The sequence below is a fragment of the Sipha flava genome, unplaced genomic scaffold, assembly GCF_003268045.1.
Source record: "Sipha flava isolate LNK unplaced genomic scaffold, YSA_version1 324_pilon_pilon, whole genome shotgun sequence".
Lineage (NCBI taxonomy): Eukaryota > Metazoa > Arthropoda > Insecta > Hemiptera > Aphididae > Sipha > Sipha flava.
Genome location: NW_020273009.1, coordinates 1,336,886 through 1,361,765, shown reverse-complemented (window position 1 = coordinate 1,361,765; position 24,880 = coordinate 1,336,886). Strand labels below are relative to the sequence as shown.

Genomic DNA, 24,880 nt, shown 5'->3' with positions numbered 1-24,880 from the left:
TGTGTCGTGGGAAAACTTAAAGGGACCTAAAATGCAAACTGCAGATCACTTGGTAGACGAAAAAATACCGAGATGAGACGAAAAAACAATTCGTATTTATAAGGGACAAGGGCTATCTATCAACCATCAACAGGATAGCAACGATAACTGCGGAAAACAGGTAAGACAATATTCAAGGCAACCAAATGAATTCGTTAAACATTCCGGATGAAGAATGAAATCGTTAGTGACTCGTCAGAACAAAAATGACGAAATTTGTAGAAAAACATTCCGCTATTCACATTATCGTATTTCAACCACAGACTATCACACTGATAACGCTTGTTGATAAGCGGTTTTTTATCATTGGTAACAACCTTCGACCATATAAAGTAAATTTATATAGTTTTATAGTTTTATATCTAGTTTATATGGTCGAAGGTAAGAACCACAGATATGTACAATATCTGTATTATTGTATTATTGTATTATTATATATTATTGTATTATTGTACATATCTGTGGTAACAACCGATCGTCCATCGTATTTTTTTTTTATTTACTATAAATTTTTCACTGTTTATTTTAGACCTATCCAGCAGGGCGTATTTAAACTTATTTTTAAGGGGGGAGAGGGACGAATCAATTTTTTTCTTTAATTCAGGCTCAACATTTACAAGTAAAATTTTTAGTAATATTTAAATCAGGTGAATCTTTAATATGTGGTTTTTTTTTTTAGTTTAATGATCCGGATCCACTTAGAATGGACTTTTGTATAGTTCTTTTTCAACACATATCTATGTTTTGAAAGTTTTGCTTGTGTTTTATTTGGTTTTTTTTAGTTTGGACCCGGGCTTAAATCAAAATTATATATATTGTTTACCGTTATGGGACATTTAAACTTTATAAGCAATTGAGCATTTAACACTATAAATAATTTACACGTTAATCAATTTAAGCGTTTAAACGTTAAAACATTTTCCGTTTACCGTTAATGACAATTAAAATGTTATAAACAATTTAACGTTTTACATTATTTAAATTAGTGTAAAATTTAAAACGTTTTTAAATGTAGTATTTAGCAATCAATACTATGTAAAATAACATTACATATTTTAAATATTATATTATATATATATTACCTTTCACCAGTGGTGTATTGATAAATATATTTATGGGTATATGCACTTAAAAAATATGGATATTAAGAGGGCCATATTCAGTAAAGGGCTAGAGGGCATGGGCTAAAGGCGCAGTTCTAAAAGGGTGTAAAAGGTTCTAAATTTGCTGATGTGTATATGCCATATACCCACGTATACGTACCAATACACCCCTGCCTTTAATGACATTTTCTTTTTGTAATTCTCATAACTCATAACTTATAAATAAAGCAATCATATTTGTTGTATGGTGTATTACTACTAATATTTCATCGGTGTTCACCGAAATTATTTTTGATGAGGCATACTATACGGTTTCCACTCCAACAATATCCGACGTATTTTCAGAAAGCATATTTATAAATTATAATTAGTAATGCTTATTTATATATTATTAGTTGATACATTGATTGCTGTTCATCCTTTTTATATATATTTTATTTAGATTACCTAGTAATTTAAGTCAATTTTACAAAAATAACTATGTTCCAAATCTATTTTATTGATAATAATAAATATTTTTCGGTGGCAATTTCTTTTATATTTTAATCGTTTATCATTTTTTGTTATGTTATTCGATATTAATTTTAATCATTTTTCGTTTTTGTTTCGTTATCTGTTATCGATTTCAATCGCTTTTTAAATAGTTTAACGTTATACCTACTTATAACGTTATCAAAACGTTTTGTTGCCCTGGTATGGATACTATGTAACGTAATAAAATGATCCACATTAAAAAAATTTGAAATGTTTATCTAACATATGATCGATTCCTTTAATACGGATTTAGGGGGAGCGATCCTCCCCTAAAATATCATAATATCATATGAAAATATGATATTAATTTTAATAAAAGATTAAATCTTTTTCTGTTTTATTTTTAACCAAATATCAAAAGTTAGAATCTAAATTCAATAAAATTACAATATACTTACATGTTTTGGACCTTTAATTGGACTAATTTGGACCTGCCGATTTCAGAGTTACAGTCAAAAAAATTGAAAATCGTGCGCATTTTGCAGTTTTTATGTTAAATTGTTGTAATTCGGTATTAAAAATTGTAATTTTGGACTTAGAAAGTTGGTTTAACCACCAAAATTCATTAAATAAAAATAGGCAAAAAATAATTAGTGATTAAAATAGGTGGTTGCTATTTAAGAAAAAAAATTTGTACTACGCATGCGCTTGTCTATTTAAGTTAAAAAACTAAAAACTCATAAAAATACACATTTTTATGTCATAAAAACTAACGAAAAATCAGAATTGAAATTGCAGGACTTCACGCAAAGATATTAAGTATTCTCAGTTAACGATTACATGCTGTACATTACAAACAGTATATGTACTTAAATCAAAGTAATTCGGTTATTTTGTCGGTTAATAATTTAATACGAGTATATCCTGTAGAGGTATTTATGGGACAACGCTTAAAATAATTTTTTACTCGATTCAATTGTTCATAGCAGAGCATATACTCAACCTGATAATTGCTATGTCATAATGTTTCTGGAATTAAACATGTCGGTTGAATGTAACATTATGTGAGATTTCGTAACACCAAGGCCAGACAGATTAAGTCATTCCGTTGATGTATAAATTACACATGTGGTACTTTAGATATCCATGCGGTCATTCGATTCAATTATCAATGAAATCAATCCAAATTTTATTATGTACCAAACGTATAGTCTAAGAATAGAGCATATATTATTTCGAGTACAAATTATAAATACTGAATGATTAAATGGACGGTGTAGTAAACCATCAACTAGCAAACATCCGCTATCATTATATCATGTTTGATACTAATGTGGCAAAACCGAAACGGAAACCAATATCAATACTTATTCGTATTGATATGCAGTTCCCACGGAACAGAGCCTATTTTCAATATCACAGAAACAAGCTTCCTTGTTCACATCCGTCAGAATCTTCATCGACCTTACTCTTATCCTAAATGGCTGCCTATAAATACGGTATCCATTTACCCATACATTGAGAATAGTAGAATGATTTAAATTAGTGTTAACTAATTACTCCGCTTACTGCACCGACGCTCATCTGGTAGTGAAGCCCGCGCGCCTCACATCGCCGCCAGCTCTAAGAGTCAATCTTTATTATTCTCGGGCAGAGCTTAAATACTCTGTCTTCACACTTTCAATTATAAATTACTATCTTATTTGTATTAACCACATATTATATATATATATATATATATATATTATTTTATTCATTATTATACATATCTGTATAACTTTAAACCATCGTGTTTTGTCATTTAAACACCTTCCAACAACTACGTCACAGACGTGAAGCGTTTAAGTATTTATTCGTCAACGGTGTATTGTGTCGTTCTCTTGCAGGCCGGCCCACTACAACGGGCTCATAATAAAAAAGGCCCATTGCCCTGGTGCATTTTATTAATTTTGTTTTCCCCCGAACCCTACGTCATCCCATTACACAATTCTCAAAATCTTTATCTTATTCAATTACGTGTTTGGTGCCAATGTAACATGCGATCTACCGCTCACATATGCTCTACCTGTAATCTACCCATTACTATCCAGTTCTTTTATCGTTAACGACCCCTTAACAGGTGCACACACATAGGGTGTTGAAAGGTCATGGTTGGATGCAAAAATATCCATATTACAAAAAAAAAAGAGGCTTACCTATCTTTATATTTCAGTCATATTTAGATCTGTATTGTTAGGTGCGGCCGAAAAGTGAACCAAATTTGTTCATTGCTTTTTTAGATGATATGCGTGCTACATTTATAAATAGCGACTATAATGAAACTTTTATTTTAAATATTTATTTAATGAAACTTATATTATGTGGATGTGATTTTGAAATTGTGATTTATGAAATACGTAGAAGCCCACTTCCTCGTGGTGTATTTTAGATAATACTAAGCGGCTCACAAACCGCGTTCACCAAAAACAGGCTGGTATATCGCACGCTACACTGGCATCACGTTTTCTTATAGAATATATTCTGCCTGTAAAGAAAATTTAATTTATCTCAATAAATTAAAGAGAATAATAAGATAATTATCCCAGATAACAATCACCTCTACAAGCATTCCTTTGTTCCCAATAATAATTTACTAACCTGATGTTTTCTTAAAAATATATTCCGTTTGATTCGTTCTCTATATGGGTAGTACTTTTTTAACAGAAAATTTTGTGTGACCACTTGTGAGTATTTTATTGTATTAGTTCATTGATCCTTCATCAAATTAAATATATGTATATTGTAATAATCTACATAAATTGAACTATAAAAGTCATTCCAAAGCAAGTTTATTTTCGAAATATTTACATTATTATTTTAATAGAACATGGATGCTGTTGCAACTCGTACATTTGTAACAAGCGTGTTCTAAATATTGTTTAAAAGCCAATAGTTATTTAATAAGTTCTATGTTTAAATTAGTTATTGAGTATAGTTTATAGTTTGATAAGTAAATATTTTATTTTATGTAATATTGAGTAAAAATTGTTTTAATCAAAAATACAGTAGTTCAATAGTGCGTAGGCTAATAACAATAATTGATAAATGAAATATTATTATCTAGAGAAATTATTATAATATATTATAGTTAATAAGATAATATTAATTTGCATATTCATTTCGTTAGGTATGCAGTCTTGTAAAGTATTCGAATACAAGTATTTGAATACATGTATTAAAATACTTTTTGAAGTATTTTTTAAGTATTTTTAACAATTTGTAAATACTTGTATTTAAATACCACAAAGTTCGTTTTAATAATAGTAAAATCATAATAATTCTCTATCCTAATAATTTTTCCTACTTCTAAGAATAATATTCGGTTATTATTGATGAATCTAATAAGTAATAAAATAATAAGATATTACTATTATATTACTAATTTTAAAACTGTTAAATTTCAAACCGTCTTAACGCTATCATATATTTTTTTTTAAATATTATTTTGCTTAATTTTATATTAATTAGTATTAATTGTTATAGGCTGTGACAAATATCAATAAATAATAATGTAAATAATTTATTAAAATATGCAATGGTTATTATTTATATTGTAATTACAATTGGTAATATTTATTTTCTAAAAAGTAATTAATTTTTAACCATACCTGTATAAATGTAAAATAATATTATCGGCTTAATCTTTAAGTTTTAACTCTAAAAATGTAATTTCATGCTTATTAATTTCATGAATATAGAGTATCAAAGATAATTTTTTATCTCATTATCTAGGTTATATTATAATATAATTATATAAAAAGAAAGTATTATACTAATGAGATTCAATTTATAAACACAAAAAAATTGTATAACAGAAAAAGTAGTATATAACAATGTTAAAAATTTAAAAAATGCTACATCCAATTTTATATGGGTTTATTATTGTAATTTTTAAGGAATTTTTTTCAAATAGTTCTATATTAATAGTTAATACCATTTTTTATTTATTTTTTTGTCATTTAATTGTATTAATACTAGTAGATATATATAATATGTGAATGAAATATGTGAACACGACCTCTAAATAGTCAGACATGTTTTGTATTTTTCAAATTGTTAAATCTATACTAATTAGTATCATAATATAGGTACCTAAACTGATATATAATCAGTGGCATAGACACAATTTTTTTCTATTTGGGGGGGGGAGTGGTTAACTATAATATTATATAATATAAAATTAAAAAAAAATACTTGTATTTGTATTCAAATACTTAGTGAGTATTCGTGAAATACATTTTTATAATAGTATTTTATAAGTATTTTTAATACTATTTTATTCGAATACTAGTATTAGTACTTTAATACTTTTTCAAAAGTATTTTTTACAAGACTGTAGGTATGTAATTCAAATGTCCAAGTATTTTATAATTGATACATACATGTATCAAACTTAGATGTATTATTTAAGTCAGAAAAATACAGTTAGTAATTAGGCTCAAACAATATTATTAGTATTATGAGTTATAATTTAGAATACTAGAATCATAGCGAAAACCTTCCACTTGGTTCCATGTAAAAAAAAAAATCTATCATAATTTTAATAACATTAAGTATTGAAAATGTTATATCATTCATAAATAAATTCCAAATAAGTTAACTGCTTAAGGCTACTTTGTTTCAATAATTGATTTACTTCAATTAATTTAGATTTGAAATATTTATTCTAATATTTTTAATTTATTGTGAAACCCTAATGCTTTTAATTATATTGTTCATATTATTTCGCATTGTATAAAGTTAAAAATTACTCATGTAAAAAAATTATTGTAACAAAATAACTGTAGTTTAGTTCAAATTACTTAGCATTTATCTTTAATAGTATCCTATTTTCATAGTGCCTGAATTAATTTATATTACTATTTCTTTTTTTAACTTTAATGACTTTTAATGCGGAACATAGTTTAGGGTTTTAGTTGTGATTAGAACTATAGGGGGATGTGAACCCCTCCCGAAAATATGTAACTAACTTCACCATTTTCCTTTCTCTCCATCAAGAACCTTCCGAAATTTAATTTTTTCAAATTTATAAATCTCCCCCCCCCCCCCAAAAAAAAAAAAATAAATCTTGGTTGCGATATCGCTAATTTTTATTTTATATTGATAATTTTTCTCTCCAATTCGTTTATATCAATGGTAATGTTATATGATATGTATATTGGCCGCCGTCACAACAAATAAGCCGATAATATAATAGAAGCACTGAATCTTATATTTTTCAAATAAAATATAAAAAAAAGCCATTAAACTACCTTTTGGCTTATATTCAACCCTCTTGGGGCACGGGAAGGGGATGAGTAATTATGCTCAAATTTGTTACATATTACTTTTATATGATTATAAAAATAATGGGAGGGTCCAGCAATTAAAATTCAAATGTGTAAAATTAAGGACCATCCTAAGAAGCAGGCACTGCAAAAACGACGTATGCACTCGCATAGGTACGAAAAATTATGGTTCATTAAAGAGATATGAAATAGTCGGAGAACCGTTTAAGAAATACCATGAGAATATCGAATTCTACCGTCAAATTTTTTTTGTTCATAAAATTTACTATATTTTGCCTTATAATTTCACTACAGTCATAACTAATATTTCAAAGTATTTATGATACTTAAACATCTTTAACTAATGAACTACGTACAAAATAATAATGCGTACACGGTTTAAATGTGTAGACTTTGAATCCAAATCTATACTCTACAGTCACGCAGCCGTTTCTTTCATTTTGAAAACTTTTTTAAGTATACAAAGATTACATTTTAATTAGGGATTAATAAGATTATTAATGTGCAAGCGCCCACATACACATGTTTATAATTTTATATAAATATAATGCAATAGTTCAGAACATATATACATATACATGCAGCGGCAAAGAAAGCATCGGGGCGAGCGGGGCACGTGTCCCGTGATTTTGGGCCATTATAGTGCTCCTACCTGAATGAAACAAAAAAAAAAATCAAGTTCATTTTTGATCATATGTCTTAGTATTACATAACATATTACCCAAAATTGCAATTAATGCAATCGGTAACAAAGCATTAAAAAATAAAGATTCAATCAAATTAATACATTTAATGAAGTTTTTGGATTTTTGTATGATGTTGGAAAAACTTTGTTATGTCCTTGATTTAGAAATTTTAAATTTCTGCAAGGATTTGGAATTATGTTTGTCAGAAAATAATAAAAATATTTAAATGGTTATGATTTATATGAAGAAATATTAATTTTTGACCATTTAATTGATAAAAACACTACACCACTTCAAGTATTATCTGAAATCACAAAAACGAACGCATTTCCCAACTTGAATATTACTTTAAGAATTATGTTAACAATTCCGCTTATGTCAGCTGGAGCAGAGAAAAAATTCTCAAAATTAAAACTTATTAAAACATATTTACGATGTACCTTGTCACAACACAACAAACTTACTCAACTTACTATAATTTTTATAGAAAAATAACTCAATTAAATTATGAAAACATAATAAATGATTTTGCATTACAAAAGTTGGAAAAATTAAAGAATTATAATTGAAAATATTTTACCTTAACAATGTATTATGTATGTAAAATATTGTAAGTTGTTCAGCACACTAATTGTTTTAAACTTTCTTCTTTATAAATTAAAGTTGTTACTTACCTATTAGTTATAATACATTTAATTAGTAAAATAATATGTGCTCTTAAATTACAAGTATTAAGCATGATTCATACTAAAATAGTCAGACACTGTACCGTACCATTCCACAAAATATTTTATTAGGTGATTTAATTTAGGTAATTCACATGGGAATGTTTCCATTCCGTTCATACATGTATCTATCCAACAGAGTTCGTCCGGCATTCCTCACGATGTCAGAATATTGCCAAGTGCAAACCTTAGATAAGTTCCTCTGATCTTTAGCCTCATTTTAAAAATGTGATCAAGGAGCGGCCTGACCTAAGCGTAGGATTCGGCCCCACTGTATAAATGTATATATATATAATATAATATATGTATATTAATATAATTCAAAATATCGCAGTCAATACAATGATATATTAAATAGAAATTTTGCTTACAAATGCTTTTTCAATATACAATCACACTACGAGTACAATTTGATTTTTATACTTATAATATAAGAACAGTAACAAGTTAAAAAATTATATATTCAATGATGTGCAAAGTTATTTTTTTTTTTATAAATTCAACAATATAATAATAAATTAATAACTATAATCGAACAATTTTACAAATCTATCATATCATTGATTAGCTAATAACATTTTTTTAATACATTTTTGGATGATATAAATTATTTTACTTTTCCAAGTTATTCTTCTATAAAATAGAAGTAAATAAGTATATTATATACGTAATATGTAGCAAATACGCTGTATATAATATATACAACAATGTCAGGTGATTTATTTTAATTTTACACCATTTTTTTTTTTTTTTTTTTTTGTTAATTAATTATTTTTGATTTTTTTTGTACTTTAATCACATTTTGTTGAATTTTTTCTTCTATTATGTTAATTTTCAAGTTCGCAAAATATTGAATTTAATGACATGGTTTCTTTCAATGTAGTATAACTTTTGTTTATAACGTCTTTGATTTGTGTAAATATATTATGATTGTGTACAGACCGCGCTGTGTTTGTTCTCTCGAAAGGTTCTATAATAATATTAATAATAATAAAAAAACAATTAAATATATAGGAAAAAAAAAAGAATAAATCAAAAGCTTTTGAAATCAGAAATCAAAAAAAATATGTATGGCATTACGTTAACATTGATTAAAATTAAAGCGCTATACTTTATTCATTTTTTAGTTTACTCAACCAATGAACACTGGTTTCGTTCACGCATGTTGCTCTCACATTATAGATTAGAAATCGAAATATATACAGTGGCATATCTCAGACGCGAGTAATAACAATGGTTAATGTTAATGTTAATGTTAATGGAGTAATAACACATCCCTGACGACCCTGGACATCGATAGGGTGTTAGACACTCTTCCGATGCCTCAGTGTGCATGCGCGGAAGTGGGTAAACTTAATGTGAACAAAGTATAGATAACAAAAGTTTTCTAAAATTGTTTAGTTGATGAAAATATAAAAACTAATGAAATGTATTATATAACAGTTGTTTAATTTACCTTCAATTCCAATAAATTTCCATTGCCCCGGATCATTTTTTATAGTTTCGGCTAGCCGACAGTGTTCTAACGGAATTGGTGTTCCCATTCTCACGGACACAGCATGCTGACAATAACTACAACGTATAACGCGAGAAAATTAAAAAAAAAATAAAAAATATTTGGTGTGTATTTAATAAATAAAGTGATTAATTGTCATATGAATATTTAAAAGTTATATCAATATTATTGAATCAAATATTAAGACTAATAAAAACTAAGGGATTCCTAATAAATTTATAAAGCCTAATGGCTAACGAAGCATTCAAAGGACAATACTCCAACAGGTCAATAAAACTTTTAATTTTTAGCCAAGATCAACACTTGTAAGGGTTAAAAACACACACAATACGTTAATAGCGAGTCCGCGATCAGTCGGGTTTACCTACACAAGTGTGTGATACGCACAAAAAAAAAAATATACAATAGTTATAAGTAAAAATAGTTATATTATGAAGGCTTGTAAATTGTAAAATAATTGTTATTCACTTGAAGTCATTATAATATTCAAAAAATTTCAACAACAACTCGCCAAGAGATTGCTGATTTTCGCTCCTCCAACTGTTAGTGGGCAATTGTTCGTGCATGTGCACGAACTCGATGTTGGTGTCAGAGGAAAACTTCATTCCGTAGATGCGTTGCAACGAAGGCAATACGGGCGGTTTGACACCTAAAAAATGCGACAATTTGAAACACTATACAGTACAATCTTATTTTCATCGATGTATGTTTAGAAGCACGTCTTAAGGATATTCCTAATGTTAGGCGGAGATGAGTAGCGCAAATACGATTATAGACAAAATCTCACTACTACCCTTCGGTTGTGCAGTAATACATACGAAGTTTTAATTTTATTACGAATTCAAATTATCACTGATAGTATCCATAAACTCTGTCAAAGTAAAAAAATTTCTTGTCCCATACGATCTCGCCGTTACTATCCTTAAACATGCCTCTGGCAGGTATTATATATATTAATTTCTAATACTTTCTTTAAAACTTGACGGATTTCACTTACATTGCAAAAAATTAATGGCCATCAGTACCAATGAATAACTAGAAAGAGTCATTTTTATCGGATCGTTGATGTTGTGATAAGACGCCCACAATTTAATGGTTAACACCAAAGGTCGGACTCGGTAATCGACTGAAATATAAATTTAAAATTACACAATATTATACAAACTACAAAATGTTTAAGTGAATAAAAAAAAATATACATAAAGAAAAATGCTTCAAATAGTTTAAAGTATACTTACGACTATTTAGTACTATAATATACATGAATATGTATACAATTAATCAAAATTGTCTTCATAATTTATATTAATGAGAAACAAACGCATAAGACAATACATTAGTTTTAATTGAAAACTTATTAACTATAAGTAGTACTAACTTGACATATGTATGTAGAATTATCAGAAAGAGTATTAATTTCTAAAGTTAATATGTTTAACTAACTATTTAATTGTATTAAGTTTCTATAACTCATGTAATATTTAAAAAATTGTAAAACAGATTTTTGAATTCTAATGAGATCTAAAAATTTTTATACAGAAAAAGAGGTGATCATATTATAATTTCACAAACCCGCATTATTATTATTATTAAAATTTCTAAGCTTTAATACGGATATTGCATATTAATAAAAACAAGTTTGCTATCTAAGTAAATAACTTATGAATGGTTAATATTTAATTTAGTCAGTTATAATAATGGTATTAATAAGCAAGTGAACATACGCAGTTATATACTACACAAATAGGTCTAGGAAATTTCAAGGATACTATTTCGGCAATGAGCTATTTCGGTGATATGCTACTATAATTCAGAATTTTATCTCGAAATCATCTATACCTGTGTGCAGTGGCGTAGGTACAATTTTTTTCTGAGGGGGTGTTAAAGAGTAAGTTTTTAAGTGTTCTTAGTATATCTTAAAACGAAGTCATATGCAATAATATTACATTTAAAATGGTATTATTATTATGTCCTGTATTTAATGAAAATTATTTTGTCACTCAATTTTTAATATATCATAATAAAATCAAAATATTTTACTATAATATATAAATATTAATAAATAATAATCAAATATCATTAAAAAAAATCTGCGGGGAGTCGGAAACCCCTTACAACCTCCCCGTAACTACGCCACTGCCTGTGAGTAAACGAACTAGACCTATTTTTACGTTGGCATCGCCAAAATCGTTTATTATCGTCAGCACTAAATTTATACGAATCATACATGAAATCATTGTATGAAAAAATGTCTATCGTTGTTTGTTTTATTTCATTTAATACAACATTATGAAACAAAAAGTTTAAATCATATTGTAATCATCGATAATAACTGATGGTTCAAGATCTATTTTAATATAATTGTATATGTTACCGGAAATGTTGACATTTTAGGAAAGGATGACAATTCCTAGGAAATGATGACAATTCCTAGTAGCGGAAGGAAATGATATCATTGCCTAGGAATTGTCATCATTTCCGTAGTTTATTAGGCAATGTTATCACTCATTACTTTCTTAGACGAAAGCATTGGAACTCATAATACAAGTCATGTGGGACCGGCTTTACAATATAACTATTAGAACGATAACTAACTCGTAGCGGCGACATACTAAGACCCGTAATCGTCACCCGTCGATAAAATGGTTGTGTGGAAAATATCTATCGCATATCGCATATATTTATCGCAATCTATGTATTTTATTAAAAGTGTCCCTAACCTGTACATGCAGTATACCACCTTTAGTAGTGTGTTCTTCTTAGTACAGTACGTATTTGTTATTTACACATTCAGTGCGTTTGTTAAAAATGGATCTCAATAAAATGCGAAATGAATTTAATAAAGCAATTTTATTACTAATTGGCGATAAGCGTGATGACAAAAAATCGTTCATGAATAATGAGGAATACGATCGTCGTATAGAAGATATAAAACTATCCAAGATTAAAAAAAAATGCAAGAGAGATTATAGAAATATTCGTAAGTACGATGTTATTTTAATAAATGATAAAGAGCGCTTAATTAAGGCCATGAACCATGATAATGACGGTATACGTTATTACGTTAAAAACGAAGAGCTATTCGATATTCTTCACTCTACGCATATAGCTATCGGTCACGGTGGTCGCGACCGTATGATGGCTAAAATAAAATTAAAGTATTGTAATATAACAAAAGAAACAATAATGATTTTTTGAGTCTTTGTACCGACTGTTATAAAAAATCATCTAACCCAAAAAGAGGTCTTGTTTCCAAACCAATTTTACATTCAGCATACAACTCACGTGCACAAATAGACATAATTGATATGCAATCTCAATGTAAAACAAAATTCAAGACGAACAGGTGTGCTTGCAGATCGGCATCTAGAATTTGTAATTCTAATGTCATGGAGGTTTGCCATGTGAAAATAAAACTGAGTAACTACGAAAAATAAAATGTAAAATATAAAAATTGTGAAATTATAAAAATTAAATTGATAAAAAAAAACTACTCTATTTTATTATATTATTTTATTATTTTATTATAATATTAGTAATTAACATTTATACATAGTAAAATAATTATTTTAAGTCTAATTAAATCAAATTAAAAAAAAAAAAAATGGTATCACATGTATGAAAAAATATGACATCATTGCCTGGAATTTTAAGGAAATGATAACATATACTAGGCAATGATATCATTTCCTTCCGCTACTAGGAATTGTCATAATTTCCTAGGAATTGTCATCCTTTCCTAAATGTCAACATTTCCGATAACATATACATGACCATTAGTCGAATGACACCAGTGTCCCATTTCCTTTGCCGAATTACCCGACTTTATCCGAGATTCAACATTTTATTTATTTTTTAAAACTACACTTAAACTCTCAGTAAGAAATTGGTGCATATTGGAGTATTTAGAAAAATTCTATAAAAAAAAAAAATCGAGAAAAGTGGTAAATAAATTTAAAATGTGAACCAGCCTCTCGTGACTAATAACAAAATAATAGATTTTTTATTTACTTTAATATTTTTATGTATACCTAATTTAAAATAAAGCATTAAAATTTTATTTCCATACAAATATGAATGTAAGTATTTAAATCAACTTAATGCACTAAACCAGCGGTTACTAACATGGGGTACGCGAAAAAAATTGGGTAATGGAAGAAAATATTGAATTTGTTTTATTTAAAACGATTCGTTTCGGAAACATGTAATATATGTTATTAAAAATGAAATTTTAATCTTTAACTTATCTAATAGAAAAAGAGTATATAGTGTAGATTATAGAATATATGTATATATAAAGAAAAAAACTTTGTAATTCCAAATAAGGTTAATGATCTTGCCAGGGGCGTATTTAGGAGGGGGGTAATATGGGTGTTAGAACACCCCCCATCGACCTTATTTTATGGTATTTAACCAAATTGTAAACTTACTTTGATTATTTGAATAAACGTTGTATACAACTTGGAGGTTTTACAAATGCTGTATAAATGTAATCTTTTTCATTTATATAAATACATGGAATTTATTTATTTAATACGGGTGAGGAGGCAGAAGCTCTACTTACCATAAGTCTAATAAATTTTTAAAACACCCCCGTTAAATGAATCCTGAATACGCCACTGGATCTTGCATTTTACTTCTACTGTATATATTTTCACATTTTATTATATTATTTTTAATTTTAATTTTACCCTTTATTTGATAAGTTATGTGAAAAAAAAATTAAAAGTTACAATGGGTGAACCACCTAGCAATTCAATAATGCTTAGGGACGAGGAAGAAAGAAAAAGTTGGAAACAACTGCAATAAACGCTTAAAGAGTAAAATTTTTTAATACGGATCACCTTGCATAAGAACAAACGTCATGTGGTAGATAGTACTCTGATTAAACTCGGTTGAATTTTAAGCAAAAATACATAAATATCTCACCTAAGACACAGATAAAAACCATACATATAACAATGTATATTTAATCTATGCCTAAGGACCGTGTGGGATGTTCGAAAAAATGGCATTGAAACATTTTACGACAGACGAGGGCGACGAAACGGATCGCGCGAAATCCCCAACGACGTTTGGGAATGTTCTCAGAGGGATTTTGTTCGACCCTCGCAACGTCCCGCGTACATACCTACACATATGATACGTATAGACAACGATGGACTCACGTCTCGAATAGCAGTACAGCAGATGGGTGTTGCGTATGCCGACGTTGTTGCAGCACAAGTCCACGTCAATCTTGCCACCGCGGCCGTCGTTCCACCGGAACTTGAGTATGGGCACCTTGGCGTAAACGATGCGCGCGTCCGTCGTCCTCACGGTCGTCCGCTCGCGTTCCAGCAGTCCCATCAGCCACCGAAGCCGCTGCACACCCAGCACCCGGTACCGTTCGTCGCGGTGCGACTGGTCGACGACGCTGTCCGACGTAACCTGCGCGGCCCCCGCGGCGGACGTGCAACAGCTCAGCAGGCAGAAGTCCGCGTCGCTTACGTCGCAGCCGAAGCCGTTCATCGTCGAACCGACCAGGTACAGGCCGCAACCGGGCGCCTGGCTCTTGATCAGCGCCGACAGCTTGTGCCACAGGGCCATTTTCATATCGTATACGTCCTCGGACTGACGGTTGGCCGAATATTTGCACCATACGGACAACGACAACTGAAACAAACATACGATTGTAAGACGTTTCCAAAAGCGTTTAAATTACACCGTTGTCCGTCTGTTTACGGTGGGAAGCATATAAAGTGTTGGAAAATAATTTCACTGAAAAAATATTTGATTGAAAATAATTTAATAGAAATATAATTATAATTTAATTTAAATTAAATTAAAATAATTTCATAGTAAATAAAAGTAAGGAAAAAGAAAAATTGGATTACTACTCTTATGGAAAATATTAATGGATGTATCATATAGATCTCTATCAAGGCACTCAAGTTACTCCGTGTGTAAATCCGCCACTGCTTAAGGTAGGTATAAGGGATCTAAGCAAGGGCGTACCTGAGTTGTGATCATGGGGGGCACTAATTATTCTTCCATACAAGCTTAAAAATAATTTACCATTGATTACGTATTATTGTGTTATATAGAAAAAAAACGGCGATGGGGGGGGGGGGCAAATGCTCAGTTGCTCCTAAATACGCCCTTCAATCTAAGATACAATGATCATTTTCATTGATTTTTAGGTTTCCAATTATTTATTTTCATTGTTATTATATTCTGTGTATAATATCTTCCATGATTTTAGGTTTCCAATAATTTATTTTCTAAAAAATCTTTTTTCCATTAAATTATATTTTTAATTTCCAAAAAAATATTTTCATAAACCTTGGCATTCTTTAATTTTACTTTCCATACTTTCAGAGTTCCAATCAATTTAGTTACCAAACATTTAGCACCTCACAACCAAAAACCGTTACGATCTGTAATCGATTTCAACATGGAAATTATCGTACTTTTAATGATAATAATTTAATCGTTCTGGGCAATATGATTTTGTGATCAATATTATTCAGTTAGGCACTTTTAATGTGAACGGCAAAAGGAGAGAGAAACTGATACGAAAATTTTAACAAATAATATTAAGATTAATGCAAACGAAGATATATGATAGCCGAAACAAATTGAACACAAAATTGAATGAGGGAGAAAATATTGGTGATCACATGGTAGGCCATAATGATTAAGAAATAATTTTGAACAAGGGCGTCGGTAGAAAAAGGATATGTAAATAAGGATAGTAAATGAAACTCATATTTTATTGTTATAAAATTTAAGAGTTTCAACATTACGTTATTTAGTGTACATCAAAACTATGAATTGAATTTTACGAACTGAAAAAACTGTGTATAATATTCATGTTGAATTGATCATAGAAACCAAGGGACGTATGAAGTTTATCTGCTAATACCTCTCTATTGTATGTATTCATAAATGGATTGTTGCATCCTGTCAAATCTGACGTACAAATGTAAAGATATAGTTACAAATGTTAAAATGTAAGTAATAATAAAAAATTAACAGTTTATGTTTTATTTGTTTATATAAATTAGTTAAATAAGTTAATTATTCAAAAAAAAATATTCAAATTTTAAATTCAAATGCTTCAACTAATCAAATTATTTAATTTAAAAACGATTATTGTACTATAGACTAGTTCAATTGCTTTCTGTATTTATTTAGACTACATGCAGTAAAAATATTATAATTTGATAGAAAAAAAAAATAGAAATACTTAATAGATAAAAAAAACCCGTAATGTTTTTATTACGTCATAAATCAAATGTACAAATTTTCGTTACTCGATAATTTCTTAAACCAAATTTTATTCATAGACATTTTGCTGTTTTATACAATACACACACACACACACACACACACACACACACACATATTTGTTTTTGGTATTAATTGATCATAGAAAATCTGGAGAGCGATGCACTACATAATATGTATAAAATGTATTTAAATGTAAGATGTATTTTTTAAATCAATAATTACTTGGTCTGTTTCGTCTATTTTTATTTTCGAATCGTCTTGAACGATTTGTTTTGCATGCTCATCATATCTTTTCGGGTCCGAAAAATAAAATGAGTTCATAGCAGTTCCTAAAGATCCTCCGTTCCAATGCCATGGTTTGCAACACGACTGCTGCAGCGATATTTTTCTGGGTATGTTCCTCGTAGCCTGAAGAAATCGAAAATTAAACAATTAAAATCGTTCGCAGTTAACGAAAAACTTATGTATATATGTAGATAACCCCGAGAAATTTTAGGAAACTTGAATAATTTCGCTATACCCTGTCCATTGTATAATCTTTATTCTACTATGGATGTCCGTCTACATCTCCAGCAATTCATAAATTTCCCTATTTTATGTTTTGTCCGTAGTACACATTTAAGTACGTTGAGATACATTTGTTGATATGAGTTGCAAAAGATAATTTGAAGGAAACGATTTTCAATATACGATTTCGATTATGTTACGGACAAGGTATTATTATAAAAAAATAATATATCACGGTAATACCACTCACGTATGCTACCTGGTGGAGTTTGTGCAAATCACTGTAATACTGTAAATGATGATTTTGTGGTATGTTTGATTGTGAATATCCGTTTTTGAATTTTTCTGCATTTTCATTAATGAACTGCGGCACTCTACCGATTATTATGATAATAATTATACATTAATAATACTAATAAGGTTATACGAATATTTTAATAAAAATCCTATTCTAAATAGTAAATGATACACAATTTTAATTCAAAAGTAAATAGACAACATAAATTATAATATTCTTATGTAATATTTAAAATGTAATATACGTTATTAAGTTCAAAATATTAAAACTAAGTAAAAATGGCCAATAATGCGTAACAGAAAATATCGTTCTTTCCACTTTGGTTACTTACGTACCCTTAACAAAGACGTAAAAATGTGCTCCTCAGTGGTACATCTTTGTCTTAAAAACAAATGGCAAGTTTCGGAGGTATATTATATGAACTATTATGGTATTTGGTAAAGTATTTGGTATAACTTTTTTTTAAGATATACCAAATACTTAACTTAAGCCATAATAGTTCATATAATATATTTGAATTATTGTTAATAAATTATTGAATTTCTCTCTTTCCATAGAAATACAACGTATACGTAACATACCGATAAATAATCTTTTTAATCAAATATTTGTTATAAATCAATAATAAGTTCATTATTATGAATTTAATCTTTTTAATCAAATATTATTTATCGGTATGTTACGTATACGTTGTATTTCTGTGGAAAGAGAGAAATTCAATAATTTATTAACAATAATTCAAATAATATTAGTAGTTGTATTATTAAAAACTTGTTTATCATATATTATATATTATATATCAGGGGTCGACCCGCATCTGGCCCGCGAGCTTTATTTATCTGGCCCTTGTTATATTTTAAAATTACATCATACAATAATAAAGTTTATCGTCTTTACTCTAACTTATCGATATAACAATTATTATCCGGTTAAACATTGTTAAATGTCATATGTATGAATAGCTTTCAATCATAGCTGTTTGTACCGAACTATTTAACCATATCAGTTTCTTTGTATCATTCGTATCGTGTCTTGTTTTGGTATGTGTGTTGAATTTATTATTTCCCTGTATATATATACTAATTAAAATTCTAAAATTCATATTTTGAATGACTTTTTTTTCTTTTTTTTCTATGCTTTGGCCCGCTAGATTTTAATTTTCTAAAGTTTGGCCCTCTAGTAATTAGTAGTAGTTACTCTAGTAATAAGTGGCCCATCCCTGTTATATATCATCTCTATATAGTCTACACAAAATATACTGTTGACGAAAAATCATATTGCGATGGACGCTATGATGTATAACAGTGGTTCCCAAACTGTGCACTGCGGTGCTCTAAGGGCACCGCGAACACTTTCTATGGGCACCGTGATCTACGGTTCATAACAAATAGTTTAAAATGTTTAGATTTTTTTTTCCTTATTGTTTTCGTAAAAACTTTATAGCAAATAATGAAATATTTTCTATTGTATATTCGGACATTTTCATTTTAACCTTATAATATTTTTATGTAATAATTATAATAATGATAACAATAATTTTTATTTATTTAATTTTTAAGTTTAAAAATTCATTAATTTATAATTAAGTTAAATTTTAATGAAATTAATAAAATTAGTTATCAATGAGTACTTTTTTCGTCCTGTCTTTCATGTTATCCACAGCAGGGGACAGTGGCTAAATTAAGTCCAAAAAAAGGCACCGCGGAAAAAGTTTAGGAACTGCTGATGTATAAAAACAAATTTAATCGAAAAAATATAGATGAATTATTCTTATCTATGATGGGAAATATTTTATGGAAGTTGATTGGTATACAGATAACTGTGAAATACGGCGAATAACATATATAAATAAATTATCTCTTTGTCCATGTATCACTCGTTTATTAAAATTAAAAATTTTATTATTGCCATTTATATATATATTATAATAACCGATGAAATTTAATATGAAAAATAATACATGATCAAAATATTTTTTCGGTTTGGAATTTTTGAATAAAAAAAAATTTTGAATTTACACATATTTCCGGTTTTAATGACGTTTTAGTACGCTAGACTTACCGCTGAAAATATGGTTATCTTATTTTTATCAGTTATGTTATAATTCGTTTTGGGGCTTCAATGTTTGAATTATAACAATGACAGCAAGAGGAGCTCGAATAAAACGTTAGGTTCGCATTAAAATATTCGAAGGCATCTCGGGAGATTTAGATTAATGAAAAATGCTTTTGTTACTGCCCGTGAATGGGTTAACGTTTCGCTCCCCCCCCCCCCCCCCGAGAGCTTGGTCGGAGGGTACTTATAGGACATGCGTGGAACGATCGTCGTGGCCGCTGGAAAGTCGTCGACATTCGTCCGACTCGTGCACGGCGATGTCGTCTCTTACCCGGAAAAGTGCTTGGCCATGGTTTTCCATTCGATTTTCTCGCACGTCTCGGCTCCATTGTCGTAACGGCGGAACGGATCGTAACACTGTGGCGGCAGCAGCGGCGGCGTCGTCGTTGTCGTCGTCCTGTTGTCGTGCGGCCCGAGTTCCGGTCTGCCGCCGTACTTCCGGAAACCCGGAAACTTCTTGCCCGGCCGCCGCGGCAGGCGGTCGCCGTCCGCGTGCGAATGATGATGATAGTCGCCAGCACCACGGTGGTGATCGTTTTCGCGGTTCCCGTCGCCTTGCGCCCACCACTGCTGCTGGTGATAGTGGTCGGTCATTTTCGTTGTGGCCGTGTCGTCTGCGCACCGGTGTCCACGGTCATTTAGGTCGATGACGAAGAATTATCGTGCGCTTCGGGAAACGCGCGACTGCCGCAGTGCGTGCGAGACGGCAAGTAAACGTGTGTGTGTGTGTGTGCGTGTGTGAGTGTGTGTGAGTGAGGTAGTTTGAGAAAGAGAGAGAACGCGATGGTGTTGCGAGATTACGATTGGGAAATTGTGATGACGACGATAAGCCGACATCAGCGATGACAATTTTTAACGACACGAAAATCTCTCCGTGTTCAGGTACATCCGAACGATTGGTGCCAGTGGTTGGATCAACGATTCCTAACGACTTTTTCGGCCACGGAGCCTTTTTTCATAGCGGTCCTAAGAAATATTTCATTTCTGTTAAGTTTTCGGACCATATTGATATGTATGATACGTACGGAAAGAAACTCGATTATATTTATATACACAATACACCTGGTCGGGTAATACCTGATGCGTATTATCTAAAATTAAACGATAGTTAATTTTTTTATCTGGATCTCATTATTGTTTGTACGCGTATCGGTGAATTTGATTTGTCCTGTTGAAATATTTATATATATTATAATAATAATGATAATCAATAGTTGGAATTATTATTAATTTTTTTTGGTGAAACGAAAGGAGTTTTTGAGAAACAATTGCGGAGCCCCAAAGGGCTCTAATGGAACACAGTTTGGGAACCGCTGAGTTAGACGATTCTCGCGATAAGAGAAACGTTGATACCCCTCCTAACCCGCCGTTCGGAAAGAACGCGAAGTGAGCGTTTCCGAACAATTTTCGTGCTTTGCGGTTAGAGGCCTCGGGTGGACCGATGTTTACCGAGACGAGTGCACACGATCCGTATTCATTATCCGTGGATGGATTTTTGTTGAAGTTTTCGGGTTTTCCCGTTCGCCGTTCGCAAATGTATTGATAATCATTGATGGAAAATAGCATTAATAAATGTTTTCTAATACATTTTACCGTTGTTATTTAGTATAGTACTTACATTCAAACGAAAATGATATTTTCTAAAAAATTAATTTAGTCATTTTCATTCCGATATCGTTCTCGTGAGTATAAATCAAACGCGATTTATTTACATTATGTACCGCAAACAATATTTAACCTAACCATTCAATATTTCAAACAGCGTAGGTGATAAATTATACGCACTAAACTCTCGTCTTTCGGCAAAGAACAAATTTCACCTAAAGTATATTAATGAACGGGAATAATTTTTGCTTTCAAAATTGAATATTTATCGATTAAACAATTGATTATATATTTCAGCGATCGAACTTATGTCAACTGTTGTTTCAAATTTGTTTGCCATATTACAGACGTATTGAAAACCTGGTGTTGTACATCTAATTAAAACTATTGCTCAAGGTTAAACTATTTAAAGACGCTTTTAGATTATCTGTGGAACCTTTCGACTAAAAATACGTTTTATATTTAATTATCGCGGTTCAGTGATTCCAACGCGTAACCACTAACTTCGGTGTGTGCATTAATGTGTGTCGTCTACCTAATAAATATGTACCATTAAACGTTCAACGAAGTAATACCTGGCATATAAGTACGATTTTTTCACAAGGTCTGCGTATAAATACGTTGAAAATATAATCTTTAAACTCGCGTTGTATGTTGTTAATAATTCAATGATTTTGAATACAATATCTGTGGGTGTTGAAGGTGAATGAGCACTCATTTCACTGGAAAATACGATGTAGGGTTGAATATTGACCGTGAATACTAAAAATAAGTACATGTGGTGCGAAGGGTGGTTTTATTGAATCCACGAACAGTGATAGGGATAAGATGAAAATAATTATATGAGACAGGAGTATTCAATATTTCTATTATTTGTGTAATGTGTGTTAGTTGCCTTGCAACTATAATATTTAATATGTTGAAATAAATCAATAATTTCAATACATTAATATTTAAATAGTTAAGCTTTCAACTAAGAATAATTTATTTAATCTAAAATGTTCGTTATTTCTTACTTTTTATTGACATCACAGTATTTCACTGTATTTCACGTAGGATCATACGGAACAGTTTATTTTATAATCTATGATAAAACATAGTTTTTAATATAACATATGTGTAGAATATGATAAATAACAAATTTTCAAATTATATACACAAATATTCACAATTGTAAACTTTAACTTTATTTATTATTTGTTAAAAATCTTGTAAAAACAAAATGTTTGTTGAAACAATAAAAATTAATAAATAAAAAAAAAATGTAACTGTTGAACCTTATACATTTTCAAAAAAGAAATTATTTAAATAAAACAAGTAGGTACCTACTATCGTAATTCTATAAATATGTTATCATGGTAATATTTATAATCACAAACCATTTTTAATGATAACAATAAATTCAAATAAATGATAATTTAGGAGATTTCAATCATTTCGTTCATATTTCTATGCTATTATAATTCGTATATGGATTTATTCGTTTTAAGTTATTGAATTAAGTAAAGTTTACTAAGTTATAAATCATATTTACCTATTATATTTCGTTATGTTGGATTGGTTAAGTACTATCCATAGAGAATAATATCTTACCATTTAATATATATATATATATTTTTGGTTTAATTTGCTTTTATTAAAAAAAAAAACATCACAGCAAATTTTATATACTTACTACTAGTATTTTAAAAGACGTCCTTGGACTACGATTATCATTCAACATTTTGATGCTCGTATGTACCACTCTTCTATGTGCATTTAATTCAATGAAAACGGATTTTTATAAGGAATAAACGCGACTGTAAAAAATTAAAATTTTCTATGAGGAAGTAGGAATTAAATTAAAAACAATACCCAAAAGCATTTTCATTTTATAGTTACTAATATTTTTTAATTATTTATAATGCAAGAACAGAAATAAAACATATTATATAACAATAGAGTCATTATTAGGTTCGTTACATTAATAAATATAATATATTAATTAAAATAATGTAACACTGACTAAAAGTCAATGTTTAAAAGATTACAAAATAATAGTAATATAATATAATATAGGTAACATAATGACTAGACAATGAAATTGAGTCAAAAGTATTTATTTAACAATTTCGTCGCTTATTACAAGCTATAACTAGAAATGTATAGTTTTATTTAATATTATTGTATAATTGTATTCAAAAAGCCGGTAAAAATCAATGTTTAAATTTTGTTTTTGTTAATACGTCGAAACCTATTTCAACATGAATGTTAATGATTAGTAAGAACCATTTTTTAGATTTGTATATTAGTTTAAAATATTCACTAATGTATTAAATTTGCATGAAATCCACAGTTTGACCTCAGACTAATGAGCAATCCAACAGATATAAAACGAACCTCTAACTGCCGAACGTTTTAAACATTTTTGAGATGAATATGAAATATTTTTTTTCCCAGATAAATAATGTACGAAATTACTAAAAAAAAGAGCAAAATTGAAACTCCATATTTTTAATTAAAAATATAATATGTGGTTCATATAAAATACATTTTAAACGTGAAACTATTTTACAGATATTTTTACATATTAGGAATTTTCCGAAACTATAATTTATACGCAAAGCAAGTGTAAGCGACTAAACATTGTTAGAAAAACGGAAAACGGATAATTCTCATTTGGTATCCAATCATCTTCCGGTAAATCGAGTGAAATGAATGGCTCGTAATATGCCTGCAGTGACTATGTATAGTAATATGACAGTAATAGTATGAATGTATGATTTATATTATTGTCTCAGTTGTGAAATTGTTGATTGATTGTACATCACAATGTTTGACAAATTATTATAACGCACTATAGATTTACGCTCAGACCATGCTTGTGTTCTATAGCAATGTTCTCGTACTGTAGACTATTAATTTGTACGAAGCATCCGAGTTGGCCCCGAGTACTAGGAGCTAATCGCAGGTAGGACTGTCTATGATCTATTTAGACCACAGGTATGGTTAAAAATGTTTTTTATATAGTTTTTTTTTCTTTCAAATATAAATTATTAGAATTGTAGAATTGTGTTGGTAAAAATATTAATTGTATAATATTTTTATTACACTATACTAACTTTCCATTACTAAAATATAAAAAATATATTGTAAATTATAGAATTTTAAAAAAATGTGGTCCTGTGGTTTAAATAGATCATAGACAGTCCTAAGTCTGTTAAAATGGGA

At 29.4% G+C, this 24,880-nt stretch overlaps 1 protein-coding gene across 2 annotated transcripts; it reads right to left on the bottom strand.

Moving 5' to 3' along the window:
- Nucleotides 1–9,146: 9,146 nt before the first annotated feature.
- Nucleotides 9,147–21,050, bottom strand: LOC112686801 (poly(A) RNA polymerase gld-2 homolog A-like). 2 transcript variants are annotated; one of them, XM_025559238.1, is made up of 8 exons: nt 20,337–21,050; nt 17,912–18,026; nt 17,368–17,553; nt 15,039–15,525; nt 10,868–10,996; nt 10,339–10,519; nt 9,811–9,926; nt 9,147–9,324 (listed from the first exon to the last, which is right to left on the bottom strand). In XM_025559238.1, the coding sequence occupies exons 1-8, from the start codon at nt 20,657–20,659 to the stop codon at nt 9,182–9,184; spliced, it is 1,680 nt and encodes a 559-aa protein (XP_025415023.1). In that variant the 5' UTR covers nt 20,660–21,050; the 3' UTR covers nt 9,147–9,181. The 2 variants fall into 2 exon arrangements, with proteins under 2 accessions (XP_025415023.1, XP_025415022.1); XM_025559237.1 differs by having other exon boundaries at nt 17,903–18,026; nt 20,337–21,047.
- Nucleotides 21,051–24,880: the final 3,830 nt, after the last annotated feature.